This window comes from Callorhinchus milii, unplaced genomic scaffold, assembly GCF_018977255.1.
Source record: "Callorhinchus milii isolate IMCB2004 unplaced genomic scaffold, IMCB_Cmil_1.0 Scaffold6, whole genome shotgun sequence".
NCBI lineage: Eukaryota > Metazoa > Chordata > Chondrichthyes > Chimaeriformes > Callorhinchidae > Callorhinchus > Callorhinchus milii.
Window position 1 is genome coordinate 19924477 of NW_024704747.1, and position 19285 is coordinate 19943761.

At 38.5% G+C, this 19285-nt stretch overlaps 1 protein-coding gene across 1 annotated transcript in view; it reads left to right on the forward strand.

The window, feature by feature from the left end:
• Positions 1-19285, forward strand: part of LOC103182933 (microtubule-associated protein 2) — an 87129-nt gene that overhangs the window by 48341 nt on the left and 19503 nt on the right. Inside the window, 8 exon segments of the mRNA XM_042336151.1 lie at positions 2967-3041; positions 5318-5560; positions 9955-10197; positions 11317-15375; positions 15378-15611; positions 15819-16022; positions 16280-16411; positions 17012-17088. Of these exon segments, the coding sequence (XP_042192085.1) occupies positions 2967-3041; positions 5318-5560; positions 9955-10197; positions 11317-15375; positions 15378-15611; positions 15819-16022; positions 16280-16411; positions 17012-17088 (5267 nt within the window).

A 19285-nucleotide genomic window follows, 5' to 3' on the forward strand; every position in this document is an offset into this window, starting at 1 on the left:
ATCTGAAGCAAGGCAGGACACATGATAGGATCTCCCTCCTCTCTTTGAACAGTGTCGAGTTTTTTAAACATCCACCTGAACATGTAGAAGGAACCTTAAGTAAATGTCTCATTCGATCCCGAATTGATATATTCACTGTAACAACATTTGTATTTTTTGTTGGAAAAAACACAAAGCTCAGTAAGGTGATCTTCCTCAAGTAGCTGACAGATTAAGTCTGTGAAGTCCAATAATGCTGATATTGCGAAATGATTAGAACTGTAATTTTAGCACATGCATTTTTTTCTGATGGGAAAGAGACTAAAAGCACAAAATATCACACATACACTTCAAGCTATACATTCATTTTACAACTAGATCCCCATTACTGCATCTTATATATTGAGATGTAATATTGAAGGGGTAGCTGTACAAAGTATAAAACAGAAAGCCAACATTTATCTGAAATTTTGGCCTCTAAAAGGATCCGAGACCTGAAATTACAAACATACAAATGCAAGCCTCATTTATAATAGACCCTTTAACGTCGGGGTGGGGAGAAGTCTCAAAGTGCATGCTGGCCTAGAATAAGAGCTGGGGGCGAGAGTTTCCCCTCGTCTCAACCTATAAAGCCATTTGGTCTTAAAATTTTAATTAGCAAGAAATTGTCTTAATTTGGAAGTTGGTGTACGATCTTAAATTTTAAGACAAAATACTTTTACAAGCTATAACTGGTACAATTTTGGACCCTGGGATGTCACAATTTGAAGGCTGCAATTTACTTCAAGTTGTCATAATAATAATCCTTTCATTTGATATCACACTTTATCACATTATCAAAATGTCTCAAAGTGCTTCACAAGGTTTACTGTTCTGTATTTGTATTTATCAGTGAACACAGCAGCCAATTTGTGCACAGCAATATCCCACAAATCGCTGTGAAGTGAATGAACTATTTTATCTGGGAGATTGGTGGATGTGACACTGAGAGAAAACACCCTTCTCTTTTCGAGCAGTCTCCTCGCAAGTGAGAAACCTGGGTTCGATTCCCAGCAGGGCGAAACTTTGGGCAAGTTTCCTTACTTCACACGCCTCTGTTTACCTAGAATTAAGTGGGAACCCAGTAATTAGTCGATTGGATTGCTTTTCCAGGGGTAATAATTCCTTCAAAAAAAATTATAATAAATTGGTGGACTGTTTGTGGGACACTGCTGTGCGCAATTAGCTGCAGCGTTTCGCCCACAAAATATACAGTTACTCCAGTTTACGGTACATTCTGTAAAGCGCTTTGAGACGTCTCAAAGACGTGATAAGGGGTTGTATCAAGTGCAAGGATTATTATTATTATTTACTCCAGAGTAGGCACAAAAATCCCTCAACAAGTTTATTTTTTCCTTCTGTCTGAGCTTTTTCCATTTGCATTTACCATTGGGCTTTATGTTTCTTTGTATGTTGCATCCACTCATCCCATTGCTTTGCACACCTAAATTAAGGTACCCTGGGATTTCCCCAAACATCTGTTCAGTATATTAGACTTCATTCATTGTCATCAGTAATTGTGTAAGGCATACATATAATAGCTTATTCTTTATTGCTGTGTGGACAACAGAGAGCAGTTGAAACCTGGCAACACCTGGCAGCTATGGTTGGTGCTTTTGGTTGTCAGACCATTTACCTTGATGCTTAAAGATGAACCGCTTGCTGTATTACGCATTCGGGAATCATGTCCCAACATCAGAATGACATAATCTGCTTAATTTGAGCTCCGGTCGGCTAGTTTTTGCAACGAAAAATATAGTTGCTTCGGATGCCAATTGACGAGCTTGGCCCACGTAAGATGCAGCGTTGTTTGCCATAAAACAAGCTGCTGCATGTCAGAGTCATTGTATGGGTTTCTAAGAAATGTATGAAGAGTCAGCTGTTAGGGTTTTGTATGTAGGAGCAGGCAGCTCTGCCTGTGGAGACAGGTCTGGAAAACGCCAGCTCAGGGAAAGAAAGAGAAACACTGAGAGAAAGAAAGAACTTGTATATTTATGGTACTGTAGAGCCATAGAAATTTACAGTACAAAAGTAGGCCATTCGACCCATCATGTCTCTGCCAATCCCTTTAAGAGCAATCGTTTCAACCTTCTCGGATTAAAACACCTCAAAGCACTTTACAAGCAATTACTGTCAACTAGAGTAACTGACTGAGTGAATATAGCAGTCTATTGTCGCACCCACAGCCATTAAGTGAATGGCCAATTCACCTGTAGGGTTTTTGGCCAGGGCACCAGGCAAAACTCAAATATATAGTATAGTTGCACCTCTGACTCACGTAGCTTTTATGGTGTGAAGCTGCCCTACTTTACACTGTGAAGCTGTTGCACATTCGGCAGTTGTGTTGTTAGCAGCAGATTCAAGTTATAAATAGGCTGCTAGCGGTAGCTTAATGAACACACGTTAAACAACAGCACATTCAATTCTTATTAATTCCAGCAGTTTATTTTCTTACCGCAGTTTTTTTTATACGTGAATGATGGGTTTTCAGTTACTTTAGTTTTGTAAATAATTGTAGTATTCAGATGTTGCACATATTGATCGGCTGAGCAGTTCCATTATTGGCCTTGACATCCTGTTTAACAATGGGTTTCCACTGGTATCTGCCATTTTACACTCTCACTTCATGTTTCAGTGGAGTATACTAACAGAGCCAGTACATGGAATGACTGCCTTTCACTTTGCTCATTAAAAATAGGCATTCGATGACGAAACCATACTCTTCAACTCCATAATGTGTTTATTTCATTTTTAAATCAACTGCATTATTAATAATATTTAATAATGAGCCCCAGACTCGTTCATAATAAAGATGGAGTGGTGATCAATAGGATTGTTTGCTGGACTGTGAAGTACGGTTTAATGTTGCAAGCTACGAAGCTGCTTGAACGTTTGCTGTGTCTGATGCTTTTTTCTTTGTGTTCCGCCTTTTTATTTTTGTTGTGCAGTTGATGACTCAGCTAACTTGCCACCTTCCCCACCTCCATCTCCAGCATCGGAACGCTTCGGGGCGGCAGAGCAAGGTAAGGTGCTGCGTTCACAGGCTGAGTGGTGTTTTATATATATATATCTATATATGAGTACAGACCAAGCTAATATTAATTTTGCTTGACCTATAAATATGTATATGAGTGTGCGTGTGCTGTGTGCGTGTATATCTGTGTGTGGAGGTGTATATATACATGCTTACTGTATATATAAATCTTAATGTGTGAATGTTCCTAAATTGCTGATTAGAAGACATTCTAATGCAATTTAATAATCAGATGTTTGCGCTTGTTAAATTGTGCTGTTTAAATGTTGCTTGTTTTCATTGAAGTGTTTAGAAGTTTTGTGTGATTAAAACAATAGATGTCTGTGTTTGAATCACACTAGTGGATGAAGCTGGCGATACTGTATTCACACTAAGATGGTACCTGGGAAGTAAAGGATCGACAGAAGGGCAAAGTGTTGATTATTTTTGTAGCTAACATTCCCAGTGGGCTATAAAAATGCCAGCGTTTCTTTTCCTATCTCCTCCCCATCTGCAAACCTTTCTTAATAATCATCCATATTATCAGCACTTTTGCACTTTTGCAATTGCAAATGCAATTTTTTGCTATTTGGGTATTTTTAATCTAATGATTCCCTCACCATAGGCACAATGTTTCACTGAGAGTATACAATTGATTTAAATGACTAATGCAAGTGACAGATTATTGTATATAATATATATAGAGAGAGATTTTCCTGACAATGATCTGTAAATGTTATTTTAAACCTTGTTAAAATGGAGATCTCTTTGTATATCAAGCATTTCATTTAAGCTTTGAACATTTCCTCTACTGAAGAGGAAATGCCAATTAAAATAAATGTATTTCACATGTAACTGAAGACAATCTCTTAAACCAGCTGTATTTGATTTATAATTGGATTTTTCTGAGATGCCATTCAAATTGTTCACTCTTTTGAATGAAGATTGCTTCAGCATTACTTAATACTTCTGGATGGATATGCATTTAAATACTTTAAATTCTGTGTTCATTTTTAAAAACACAATTATTAATTATAATTTATAGCCAATACAATATCATTTTCTATTAATTCAGTATTCATTCCTTATTCTAGAAAAAATAATAAAGTGAACTACAAATGAACCGAACTAAAGCAGCCTACCTTAATTATTTGGTGTCTGTCCAATGTGAACCCTGTGTATTCCTGTTAGATTGCATCCATTAGGAATCTCATCACATAGTCAGTCCTTTAAAGAATGTGAGCAATGTCATTTTAATAACAGAATTTGGCTGTAAGAATAGAGCAGTCTATTGGGATTTAGTGCCTTCTGACAAGTCATTTGGAGCACTTTGTTTTGATTGATTAACAATCTGCTGATGTAGATGCAATAAAAATATGCATTTTCTATTCAGTTCCGGAGGATTAAGAGGTAATTAAACAGCGAGGTAAGCTAATTTATTATTTAACTCAATCTTCCCATTCTCTCAAAACACCTTGATATTTGACCTTGTAAATATGTACAGTGCAATGTACTGGAATAAAACCTCACCTCCTGCTTCTAACCACACTTCCCCATTGAGATGTATGAGTGTATGTCACACTAACTGTCTAACTGTAGTGTTGCGAAAGATCCAGATACAAGCAGCAAAGCATGGAGACATCTGTGAAAGAACCCAAATCGCCATTGGGAAATGGGGGGAGGGAAGGGAGCTATATTTTTAAAGCAAATATTGGGTTGAGTAGTGAATCTGCAGAGAAATTGTAACTTTGACGGTCCCATTTACCACTTCATCTGAACCCAATCAGCTCATGTGTCAAGCTGGCTCTTACCTGAAGCAGCTCTCCTTATAATGGTGAAGGTAGGATTTTTAAACCGTGACTATACTGGGAATTTGTTCAGACTTGCTGGTCAACCTCTGTGTTAAAACAATACAGATCCATTAGAACAACAGCAATAACTTGAATTTATGTAGCACCCTTCGTGTGGGCAAGTGTCTCAAAGCAATTAATACAAATTGATTCATAAATGGTAATACAGTTTTCAGGTGAGGAGGAAAAAGAAGCCCATAGAACATTCCTAAACAATTTTTTAATTTGAATTTTGATGCAAAGTTGAAAAAGATTTAATTGATTTTTTTTAAATGGTGAGATCCTGCATCATTAATAGAAGTACAAAGGATACCCGATACTCATCTTATGGGTTCAGCATGGCCGGCTTCAATCCACTGGGTAGCTGATTGCTCTGTGTGGACCTCTGTCTGTTTGTTGAATTATCCTTGCAGCTTCTTCCTGTGTCTGTTTGTAGATTTAAGGGTTGAGGTTAAGGCAAAACCTCTCCAAAGGTGCTCAAGCTATCAGCCTGCCACCACTCAGGAGAGGCGTGTACTCCTAGCCCCTTCCATTTCTGTTTCTGTTCACGACGATGAGCCTTACAATTCTGATGAGGAGTACTATGAGCATCCTTTATTCAGTTCAGAGTGGACTGCCACTAGTCCACTCCCCAGTGCCACAGTTCAACAGGCAGATGAGTTGTGTAGTCAGGACAAAGGTGAACCAAGCATGGTTCCTTTTTTTTGTTGCATTTCCCTTCCCTATTGTCTTTGTCTTGCATGAATTCACCGTTCCTGTTGTTTTTTCCACATGGAAGTGAAGTCCCTGGTCCAATTTAACTGATAGCATTTGAAAAAAAGATGCAAAGTTTCTGAATCGGCCCCAAAGATTGGTGGTTTACAGGCCGCACCCAGCGAGAATTCTTTTCAGGCTGTTTTTCCGGCCTTTATGAAACTTGACTGAACTAGTGCAGTTTTGTACCTGGTAGTGAAAATTCTGACTTAAAAGTTTGAATACCCCTTGAAGTGAGAAAGTCTAATACACAAGGAAGTGCATTGTTGATATTTTACCCTAAATGGCAAACTATCAGGAGTTTTTGATCATTTCAACACACGTACCACGATTGAACATAAAAAAGTGGAAGGAAATAGAACTTTACTGAAACAATCTCAGAAATATCTTTCCACATCTTTTTATGAAATTCAATGCCCTTCCCTCAAACTGAATAAAATTGAAAGAGTATATCAGAAAGACCAGTTAACTTCATAAAGAAAAAATGATCCATCAATATGATGATGGTCAGTTAATCCACTTGTACTATTCCTTATTTTACACATCATTAAAAATCATTGACAGTATAAATATTTTTTAAGTTTTTGGGAATCTGAGCTACTAGTCTCAAAGTGAATCCTAAATTTGTCCCAGATTAGTTACTTGGAAAGAGTCGATAAAGAAATACTGTTTATTTATTTGCCAACAATCGTTTAGGTCATTGATTCAAATTAAATGTTAAATTGTTCCTAAATTTTACAAATGTGCTTTAAACCAATGGATCTTTAATAGGGTGTCTGAAATGTCTTATTTTTCAGCTACCCTATTATCTAAAAATAATCATCATTTCTTTAAGACTTATTAGACATTGTAATGGTACCACAACTTTTTGGTCACCCTGTACAATTCTTATTGCACCCATAATAATGTCTGACGGAGATTGACTAGTGCACTTGATTCCTATGTGCTGTTTTGTCACCTCTAGAACCTGAGTTTGAATTGAAGATAGACTGATATGATAAAAGTTTCCTCTCCATGTTAGCTACAAGAGCCGTACATGACATTAATTGGGGCCCAAAGTGGAGGATTGCATCTTATTGGTACCAAATTGTATTCTATTGGCAATCTGACTCAGATAAACCACAGAAGGCTTGAGGCAATTTGCTGCCACTGTATAAAGGGAGTTTTCTTCTGCAAGTAGCTGTTGTGTTTACATAACCTCACTCAGACTGCTTAATTATATGCAGAAAAGCGAGGAAATGCTCTATTTTCTCGTGCTGATTATCCCATCCCTAATATGCCCCAATTTTGCACTTTAAATTGATAATTTAATCCCAAAGTTTTGATTTTAAGAAACGATGCAGCTCTTTCCCTCTACCATAAAGGCAGATTGTAGATGTTATATCATTATTTGAAACCCATGAAACTTCAATTTTAAGAAATAAACTAACCATGCCTGTACTTCAATTTTAAACTTGAGGGCTTTGCTTAAACTACAGTTAGCGTCATGGATGCCGGTGAATTTATCGTTGAACTTTCAATGCATCTTTGGTTTAAAAAACCCCCACTAATTTGAAACATCTGAATTGATAAGAATTAGGGCTTTTGAAATTTCACAAAAATGGTACGTATTCGCCAGAATTATCCATGGGACTTCTTACATTGGAGAAAACAGTGCATGAATCACAAATTCAATGCACTTCACTATCACTTAATACCTGCCTTACCCACAAATGTCTTGAATCCAGCACTGTACTAAATTTGAGAGTTTTCCCACATTGTCTAGCATGCTGATCTACCTCTGCTTCAGTTCTGATGTAGATCACTGAAACACTTTCAGCTCTCAGCCTGTAATACTAATTTATTTGCATTGTTTAAGTTGTTGTGGTACCGTTAGTTGAAAGTATGAAATCGGAAACTAGGATTTGTACACTTTTTTAATACATAAAACACAAAACTTACATGGTCTAGCAGTAAAGAAAATCTGGTGTCATTTTGTTCTAAATCTTTTAGGAGTAATTTTTTGAACAAAATAAACACATATAGGAACAGGGAGGAGGCCATTCAACCTTTCTAGCCTGTTCCACCATTTAATTAGATCATGGCTGATCTGTACCTCAACTAATCATTTCAATTTCCCGCGTTTTCTCCATATCCCTTAATACCCTGACCGAGCAAAAATCCATCAAACATCTATCACACACAAGCAAAATATGCGATTACTAAATTATGTACCATACAAAAAGGTTAGGGATTATGTTTTTCATTTGAATTTCACAGCATAGAGTGAAACATAAAGTACTTCACTGGAGAGTAAACTGGAAAATGCTTTCTTTCCATGGGAAAATGGTTTTCTTTGAAAATGCTTTTCGGAAAATGCTTTTCTTTCCATCTTACTCTCTCTGACTCCCTCCCCCACCTCACCTACTTAGCTTGCTTTCAAACATTACCCTTGTTACAACAATAACAGCAACAACAAGATTACATTTGTATAGTGCCTTTCACGTCGGGAGGACGTCCCAAGGATTTTCCAGGGGGAGTTTCTATCCATGATGTATAAAATCTGAGCGGAAAATTGGGCAAATTGTATGTAAAATGTGTAATCTGCTCTGTTAATATTATTTAGGCAACTGTATTAAAACATTCTGTGTAAGTGGCCAAAATTGTAAATCCTACAAAGAATTGTCACATCAGAAATCTGATGCTGAATGACCCTCCCTACCATTTACTGACTAATGTAGAACTAACCAGTATTAAGACAAATGTAAGGCACATTGTATAATGGCAAATTCTGGCTGACATTCCTTAAACAGACGCAATTAACAGTAGATACATCGGTATTGTGAATCTTAAATAAATAGCTGAATTGTAATTGCATGATTTCCTACCCTCTTATCCCATCAAAATTCCCCATCAAGATGTATCACTATACAGGAGTAAATTGTATTCAAAGTACACATATAATAATATAGAAACCCAATTGTCACTTAGTTTTGTACATTGTTTCAGTTCCAATGATCATTGGTTTCTTTAACATTCTTTAAGATTGGCAACAATCTTTGCAAATTGTATCCCGCACCAACTCCAGTTTTATACATTGTGAGAATAATATTGAAGAAATGTGATGACTTCAAGTAATGAACTGCATGAGCTTCACCCTTATGGTATGTGATAATAATTCAATTCTTTGGGTTGCACACCAGCTTCTATAACGTTCATTTATCTAATTTATGTGAGTAGCTTGCCAGTAACTTGAGATATGTCAAATAAAATGTAGCAATATATCTTGAAACAAGCCAGAACAGCTAAGGTATTGAGGTCCCTGCTATTTCCCATGGACACTCGGGAACTCCGCTCTGGATGTAGATTGCATCAGAGAAGAGTTGCTGAATATTAGCGTGACTTGCCTCCATTTACCAGAGGAAATCCCTATTTGCATGACTGATTCCTTATGAAAGAATCCTGTTGAAAAACACTGAAAATTAGACGCATTATTTATGACTAAATGAGCATGAGCCATGATTGCTCTAAATGGCATTACAATACATAATTCCCATATTACAACACCATATTGGACAATTTAAATGCTTAATGTACAGTGCCTATTATAAAGGCTATAGGCTTTCCACGTATAGTAAATGTTTTAAATGTATACTATATTTGTAATACATTAGAAACCCAGTATCCTATCCAATTCCCTAGATGTTGAATTTCCAACTTTAGTCAGGCTAATTTGCAGGGCAGCTGTGTTGAGGTAGCTTTGGCCCCAAGAGTATGAGGGACAGTCAAAGGGTCAGCTAAATTCTCTTCACATCTGGTTTAGGAGTTGTTGCCAGCTGGGAACAGATCTCATGTCCATCTTTGCATTTCACAATATTGGAGAGAGAGACCTAAAATACAGGGAGGAAAACCTTCTACAAAAATAAAAGTAACTTAATTTGAGAGACAATTTTCAGATCACAGAGATACATCTAATTTGATAATATTCATTTGTGGACCCAATCAGGACAGTTTACATTAACCAGCCTCAATTTAAAACTGATCGGTGACCAAAACCCAAACTTACAAATAGGACAACCTCACAAATAGGACAAAATAGGTCAGTCTTTTGACAGCCCTCAATAGAGAGTTTCCACTGTAGGATTAACATCACATTTTTTTTAATGCAGATATGCTTAAAGTTACGTTTTAGTTTGATTCTTATTGCTGCATTCATTTGCTTATTTTCTATTTGTGTTTTAACGAAGCAGAGCTGAAAGTGTAGCATTAAAACTGTTGTCGTGTAGTGTTTTCATCTGTGCTGTGTGTAGTCCTGACATGTCCACTTCTTCCTTTGAGTAGAAGATTTTGTTGAGAGTCCAGCATCGGACGAAGAGGAGCCAGCAGCAGCTCTTGAGCAAGAACATATTCAAGAGTGTTTGTCTGCTGAGCACTTAGTGCAAGCAGAAGCTATAGCCCAGGATACCCAAAGTGTGGAGGTCAAATCATCAAATGAAGAAAATGTGCCAGCTGAGATACCCAATGGGAAGGGTATGATTCATAGGGAGGTTGGGTCCCTGGAAGAAATGCCACCTTCTGTTGAAGGTGTGTCTTCCTGTCCACTTCCACTTACTGAAAAATGTTTTCGAAAATCCTCCTGCCTCTGAGACCTTGTTTGTATAAATTTGCAGTAGATACAGTACTTTGCTTCGGGTAGTTTAAGAAAATGTGTGTAAGTTGCTTTTGGCTGATCTGACGCTAGCTACAGATGCAATAATGAGTTCCCACCACTACTGCTGACTCTTGAGTTACTTTTTTTCCATGATGCCACTTGCTTTGCAGCTAAGCCTATTTTCTTTTCCACATGAGGCTTTCCATTGCCTTAAATGTTTGCCAGTTACATTGCCAAATAAGTATTTTTTAAAGCCGATTCAGCTGCTTTCTTGTCAGCAGACCTAAAAATATATAGTGGTAAATTAGGTTTTTAAGTTGCATTTCTGAATTTTCAGCTTGTGTCAGGAATTCTATTAAATCAAAGTTTGCTTTATGTTTTAGTGCTAACATTTTGCATGTATTGTTTTCTCAGCCTATGGCAAGTGCTTGTTTAAAATTGCTTTCAGTTTTCATAGATGTGGAGTTGGTATATATCGCTGAAGGTCATGACGGTAAAAGTGAAAAACAAATTATTTTGTTATTTTAAACACGTTTTAATGTATTGGGTATATGTATGATTGTAGCAGAATTAGTAATGTTTTGGTTGAGAAGTTTTTCTTAACATTTGGAAAGCATAATTACAGAACAACAACAACAAATTACATTTGTATTGGGCCTTTTACGTCAGGAGAATGTCCCAAGGCGCTGGAATTTATAATTTAGACAATTTGGGACATTGACCTCTAAAACTTCTTTGGGAATCGATCTGAATTGTTGATGCCTGTGTAGCATTAGATTTGCTTTTGCTACTTTTGGCGCTCAATATTTTGAGAGTCTATAAATAGTGAGAGTCATTTTTTAGTCTTCAATGAGTTTACAATCATATCACATTGAAATTGTTCATTTTCCCCAGCCTAGATTTAGCAATGTAGAATTAGACAATTTTATAGAATATTTCAAATGACTTGATGCAAATGTTTTTCGGGGAAAGTGATTTGTGGACTGGAGAGGTTTTGCCTATCAGAAATGGATATCTAACTACTGTATATACATGCAAACAAACTACTTTAGATTTGCTTACAGCCACGAAGATGGACAAGTTTGATCAGCTGTCAACAGGCGGAGAACCCTCTGTTACTAGTGGGGAAAGGCCATCATTGATTGAAATGTCTAAGACGGAGGAGAAAGATAAGTGTATTGAACATATTGAAGAACAAAAATCTGATCTACTAACGTGTTACACATTTAGTAAAGATGAAGAAGTTGCTACAGTAATACTAGAGGAAGCTGCCGATAAGGTGTATTCATTCTCTACAGGTCCTGAATCGGTTTCGCTCAAAGATGAAACAGGTATAAAAGACTTAGTTACTTCCTCAGGTGTTGAAACAATGTCTAGCCACTATGAGAGCCTGTTACCATGCAGTGCCCATGAAGATGAATGCATTTCTCTAGTGGCAGCAGAAAATATTGCTATACACACACCATCGAGCCCCAGACATGCTAAGCCAAAAGATGACATCCAGTGGGCTCCAAAAGAAGCTGAGTCAAGTCTACCCACTTTAGAGGAAAAAGAAAAGTCTCTTCAATATTCTAATATTCAGGATTCATCAAAAGCTCCTATTGTAGAGATTTCAGCAACCGGTTCTGGTGAAGAAAAAGATGTTCTTGCAAAAGCTTCATCGAAAGATAATGAAGGAACTTCTAGCAAAGAGCAGCAACCACTTGTGGGAACTATAGTTACTGAAGACAAACCTGTGCCACATGAACAAGAAGTAAAGATGGATTCAACTGTAACTACTTCCTCTGTGACCGAAACTACAGAACAGCAGATTCTTAAAGAAAAGACTGAAGGAGTTTTTGAGGTGTTAGATCCATCCAACATGCCTGCAGTTGTTCACAGTGATCTTAAAGTTAAATCTTCAGAAGAATTGACAACCAAAAGGGGAGATGTACCAGATTCAGTAACATTGGTTGAACATAAGGAAGATGTGAGCCCAGTGTCAAAAGACCAACCAGGAACTGATAAACGCAGCTCTGAAAAAGGTGTAGAACATCATTTAGATGATTCAAAGAAGAAATTGGTAGCAGAAGAGCTAGCTTCCAGCACAGTGGACTTAAAGGTACAAATCGATACTTCTCCACTTGCTTTTGAAGAGCCAACAACTGAGGTTACTATTAAGGAAATGGACAAAACTGACAGTAAGAAACCAGAAGCCCAGGAGCTAAAGGGTATTCCCTCATTTGAAGCACATGTGGAAGAGGTTAAAGGAAATCTGCCAGACAGTATACAACCCTGTGCAGATGAGAGTTTCAGTACTGACTCTAGCCCTAAGGGCATTAAGAAGGAGTCACATGATGGGGAACAAAATAAGGAAACAATGGTAAAGAGCGGTGATGCTCATACAAAACCTGAGGAGAAAAGTATTGCCCAGGTTATCACTAAAGAGGACACATCTGAAGAGCAGGGCATGTCCCAAATGATTAATTCAACAATTATTTCCAATAAATATGTAGAGAGTTCACTTAGTGGACCAATGCAGGACAAAAGATCAGACAGTATTGACATCAGCTTAAAAGGTAAGACCAAAGTGGATCAGCCTGATGTGTCAACATATTTTGAAACGTCTATCCCAAAAGAAGGCGACGTGAAAAGTAGCAGTCAACCCGGAGATGGATATTACGAAATGACCATCACAAGCGAAGAGGATTCAAGACTTCCTCCGGCAGCCTCTCAGTTATCTGAAGCCCAGCACAAAATATCAAAAGTGGACTCTTGCAAACAAGAGAGTGACAGTATTTCAGCTGAACAAGTTGACTACAGCACCCTTGCACAAACAACTGCAGCTGTGGATGCACAGGGTGAAGCCAGTCCAGAAGATGAAAGGGTCTCTCCTGGTCAACAAAGTGATATGAAGCACCAAGACCTCCCCACAGCCACGTCTCAACAAAGTGATTACAGCACTGAAAAAGAGCTGCAAAAGCTGGTGCTGCGTTTACCAACAATGCCTGTGGATTCAATGGTTCTGGAGGTTGAATTGGGGAGTCCTGGACCTCCTGAGTCTCTGTCACCACTGGCCTCTGACATTCTTGCCTGCACCAGAGGAATGAGCTTGGATGACTCTGCAGACTCGTTTCCCATCTCCACACCAGTGGCAGAGGAACCGATCTGTTTTCCTCGTGAATTGGGCAAAAATGAAACTGCGTCGGCTTACAACGAGCAATCGGTAGATCAAATCCTCCCTGTGAATCCACAAGATGAGTATCCCGATTGTTTGAAAGATGACTACAAAAATGGGACTGTTGTGGTACCAGACTTGCCTGAATTGTTGGATTTAGGGGTTGAGAGAACTAGACTGAGCTCCGAGGGCACAGAGGCAGAACAGGCTAGAAAATCCTCAATTCCCTCAGAAGGTGGGGCTGAAAACATTGCCTCCAGTCCAGAGGCTATCACCGAAAGCATCAAACTGATTATTAAAAATGTCAGTCAGGCAGAGGAAATGGGTTACTGTGTATTCGAATATTCAGCTCCCTTACCAACTCCAGAAGAGGTAAAAAGTCCTCTGGAGGAAGGCAGTATCTTCCTTCAGCATCTCTCCCGGGCATCTCAGGCTATAGATGAGGAAACCATCAGGAGGCAGATGGACGCAAATCAGTACAAGGATTCAGGTTATCGAATTACCATGGTGCCAGAAATTCAGGAGCCGGATTTAAAAATAGCAACGATCCCAGAAACGCAGACAGAAGAAACCATTTTGTCGGTCATGCCGAAAGAGGTAGTGACGACGCCATCTGTGCCAGTTGATCTCACCATAGGATCTGGACTGAAGGAATCAAGTGTCCAGAATGAAGCCCTGATCACCAGCACACAAAAAGTCCCAGCAGAAAGTCCCACAAAACTTTCCAAAGATTATGAACCCGAGGTGAAAATCGAAAGTGGTTCAGGGTCTAATCTTCTCCATGAGGTAAACGTGTCGGAAGTATCTTCGAAACAGGAGATCACAGATCATAAAGTACCTGGAAAAGACATTGCTAAACAAGAAGCCATACAACCTGGAAGAACCATGGAAGGTGACACAAAGCCGAGCTTAGCATCTGAGTTCACTGTACCAGACTTGAGTTCGAAAGCAGAGTCTGTTGATCATAAAGTAACTGGGGAAGATATTCCCGTTCAAGAGGCAATTCCACCTGAGGAAGCCGTAGAAACTGACACAAAGCATAGTTTGCCCTCTGAGACCACTATCCCAGACTTGAGTTCAAAAACTGAATCTGTTTCGGGCACATTACTTGAAAAATCTGCACCTGTTCATGAAGAAGCTCAACCTAAAACTACTGCAAAGGTTGAGACTAGCCCAGATGCAGGTTGTTTGGAAACGGAGCCGATTGTACATTCAGGATCTGAGAAAGTTGCTTCGATTCAAGAAGCCCCTCATACTATAGAAGATGAGATGACGCATGGTTTGGCCAGTGATGTCAGCGTAGATGACAAAATAACTAAGGAAACTACCACTGCTCAAGAAATGATTCAGCCAGAGGAATCCATGGACGGTGAAAATTGGCCTCAATTAACTAGTGAGATGACTGGACCAGAAGCAGATTTACAGCTGGAGCCTACAGATGAGAGGCTTTCTGAGCAACAAACTCCCGTTCAAGCGACTCAACCAAAGAAAACAACAGAAGATGAGCCAAGATCTGGTTTATCTATTGACGTTACTGCAGCTGAAACGGATGTGAAACCAGAGTCTGTCGATCACCAATCATTCGAGACGCCGACTCCTGTACAAGAGACCACTGAACCTAAGAAAGCCGGGGAAAACGAGACTGAGCCTGCGTTATCCAGTGTGGCACCTCTACCAGCTGCAGAGCTAGAAAAGGAGCCCGTTGACCACAGTGTTTCTGAGAAAGCTGCTGCAGAGCCTGAGGGAATATTGAAGGATGACTTTGCTAGGCCTAATTTGCTCGTCAAAGTCTCTGTACCAGAAATAGTTCTACAAACAGAATATGCTGACCCTGAGGTGCCCCAGGAAAGTGGTTCTGCAGAAGAGACCAACGAAGCCAGAGGAGTTGTGGAGTCAATCATTACAATGCAGGACGATGTCATCACGGTTGTTCAGACGACCTTGGAGGAAAGAGAGGGGCAGCCCACAATGTGAGGTTTGTCATGTCGGACAGCGGTGAAGTCGAGGACATGGGAGCCACCAGCCCACAAGCGCAGATGACGGAAGAAATTATTCAAGTTGAACCGACTGTGGAATGTGCCCAGACACCAGCTTTCCCAGAGAAGATAGAAATCCCAACAGACGTAAAGGAAGATGACAGTATTGATGAATCATTAATGGACACAGACAGCCTCTGGATGGACACTCCAGGTGCCCATAAAACTTTAATGCATAGCAGCCATCCCTAGGCATTAAAATCTTTTTCTTATTTTTTAAAAAAGTATCATTCTGCAAATCGATATATTTAACTGTTACTGAGTTTATAAAAGTAACGTGGATTCCGTTTATGCGGGTTTTTTTTTACTTATTGATCTCTTTATTGCTATTAAAGTGATTTCTTGCACTCTAATTCTGCAGATGAAGAGAGTATCATAGTAGCACAACCCACTGTTGTTGCTAAGCAGGTGAAAGCAGAGAAGGAGCTCAGCAGCCCATCCATGGATAAGCATAGGAAAGGGAAGATGTTAAAAAGTGGAAAAAACAGAGTTTCTACGCCTGAAAGGAAAACAATTAAAAAAGAAATCAGTACAATCTCCAAAGATGACAAAAAGAAGAGAAAAGGTTCATATAACGGAGGCCATCTGGGTTTCCTTGTTGCATTTTTGTGATGTGTCAGGTGTTTGACCACGCCTATGTAACAATATAAAAACATTTTGAGATTTTTTAACAGTAGAAATGTAACTGTAATGGGAAACAGTAATACCTAATCTGAAGTCTGTACTAAGTTTTTGTTTCTGAAAAGTGGAGTCTATGCATTCCACAGGACTACCAGCCTTGCTCCTGTCCTCACAATTACTTTTGTCTTTCCTCTCTAACAGTGTATAAGAAGTCTGAACTTGCTAAAAAATCAGAAATTCAGACCCGATCTCCCTCCAGGAAAATCATTTTAAAACCAGCTGTAAGATATCATAGACCAGCTCACCTCCCTTGTACTAAACGGAAGCAGACAGGTGACTGTGTAAACACTGCAATGTTGCTGGCAAACATGGACTTTATCTCATTGCTTAGATTGGCTTTTTTTCCTGTGTTACTTATTTTGAGTCACTGGGCTGCCACGAGTTTATCTTTTCAGCGCTTTTCATTATTTTTTTCCAACAGCAGTCATGATCACACACACGTGCGTAACCTGCACAAGCTTGCAAAGTACAGTGGTCGTATCTTGAGGTGGTGATGTAGTTTCATTGTGGGAGTTTGTAGAGATTGCTATGTGCTGGTAGGGAAGTGTTGCAACCCGTATCATGGTGCTCATCCACATTAACTAGAGTTCGAGGTCTTCAGGTATAACTTGCATTACATGCAGTTTATTGTTTCGTTTCATGTTATTTCAAAAAAAAACATTTGTGTATCATCATTTTATTCCCACTTGGAGCTTTAGTTTGGGTTAGTTTGTACTTTGTTTCAGTGCTTGCCATCTTGTTGTTCTGTACGACAGCATTGATTTTAAATGTATTTTTGCTTCCTTGTAACATACTGTATCAGTGTCCTAATAGTAATAACGTGCATTTATATTCTGTGGTGCTATTCTCTAAAATTACAATTTCTTTCTCCAGCTCCTGGAATTGGGGAAGGTGCATATATTTTTGACCAAAAGTTCTCTGTTGCTAGACAATCCAAGGACAGAATTCTAGTAAGTGAACTAATTGCTAAATTATATCTTATTTGTTATTTGTGTCCAGTGCAGTGTTGGGGTTTTGCTGCATTGTTGGAGGTGCCGTCCTTCAAATGTAAGGATTAATATTATTTATTATTTATAGATGTCAGGCCAATTCTTTAACATTACACATTTTCTCAAGAAACAAATCATAATTTTATGATTATGCTCATACTTCGTAACACAAGTTATTTCTTGACTTGTTCGTCTATTATGTGGAACACATGCAACTGCTAAAAAGAGCCAGTTGTTATTTACAATATGCGCTGTCTGTTTATTGATGTTTTCAGTGTTATTGTTATTCCTGTGTTTAGTAGCACAACAGCCCTACGTTGCCTCGTACATAAAGTGCATTTTTGGATATTAGATGAGTTTGTGGAGGGAAAATATTCTATTTCTTGTCCAGGCTAATGGATCTCAGCAGAGGTTGTTGGCTAGTTGTGGTTTAATTGTGTCTCAGAATTTGTAATGAGTTCAAACTAAGCATTTCACATCATCTGGATTGGAGATGAAGGGAAACGTTACTGGGGAACGTCTGAGTTTGTGCCACTCACCATGCACATTTCAGTTACTGCAACCTTCTTACCAATTACCCGAACAGCACAGCAAGGTTTACATAGCAGATATGCAGCAATGTGCTTCAGAGGCAAAAAAAGTGATAAGCGATTTGGTGGTGTGAATACATACCAGTATATGAAATCCTTGAACCCCCATGGAAATCTGTTTCCTTCAGCAGTGTTAACAATAAACCTTAATAATGCTGTGGGACAAGTTTAGGAAACTACAGACAATCTTTACCTTGACAAAGACATTATTGAAGCATCAATTTATTCTATTTTTGCAGCTATCAATTTATTCTACGTTTTCCAATGTTAACCGCACCATGAACCCCATAACCAAGAGGGATAGAATAGAAAAAAGGCAAACTTATAAACATTAACCCAATTAGAAATAATGCTTTGAAGTTGTGAATCAGAACTGGAGAGATTTCCATGTGTTCCTTTCCTTGACCACTAGGACTCCCAAAAAGTTGGGATTAATGTTAGCTTAAAAGCAGCATCTTCATTTTTGTTTTTAACATTGCCATTTGTCAAGTTTGTTTCTTCCACGCTTTGCAAATAGCCACGTACAGACTTCAGTAAGCAACAATCTCTGGAATGGTTGGTCAATGTGTTGAGACCCAGATGATTCAGATAATGTGAGAGCTTTAAATACTGCTCATACAGACCAAGCTAAATGTTTCCAAAGCCCATGAAAACTGACCTGACTAAAACTGAGGCTATGTGTATTGATGGAATTCTGCATAACTATGTGAAACAAATATATAACTGAAAAGTTACACAAGTGAATTAAAAATTCTGATTTTTAAATAGAATTATAGCACTTTGAATTTTATAGGGGTTTATTTCCAGGGTTTAATACTTTTTCTTGTGCTCGATGTTGTACTTATTGAGGTAAGATTGATGAGCACCAAGGGAATGGAACATTTGTGCATTGAAGGCACTTCCAAGTCAAATAAAACACATTTTGGAAGCAGTATAAAGTTCCTCTGCGACCGTACTTATACAATGTGCCTGCGCGCCAATCTCCAATCTGAATTTAATCGCTCAATTTAAGATTTGTCACCATGTCACCTGTAAGATCAACTACTGCTGATGTGAGTCATTCATGACTGTGATTTGTTTTTATTATTTCCAACTTCAGTCATCCTTGTAGTCTTTCTGTGACTGATGACTAATAGAGAAAGCTGTGAGCTCATACCCATTGGAAAATTAATTTTGAATTACAGCCACCAAATGGACGAGCATTTAAGATTGAGTTCGATTCTGACACTGAATGCCATCGACCCCTCCCCCACCCCCCACTTTTTTCATTGTCCCCATATTAGATTGAAGATTGTCTGCTGCTGACATAATTAATTCACACAAAGAATATTCTAACTTGTCAGGCTCATCTATTTGTTCTTTTTCAAGCTGAAGCTACTTGTCTGCGTTATTATCCATGAACGTGTCTGGGAACCATCAGGAAAAAGCCACACCAGCTCACACAAAAGCACTGTTGATTTGTGGCACCCAACACTAGGATTATTATTTTAATTTGCATTTTTTTTACAATGACAGGTAAATTTTATTATATGCAAGTGTCCATTACCTGTGGTAAACAGCATAAGTAC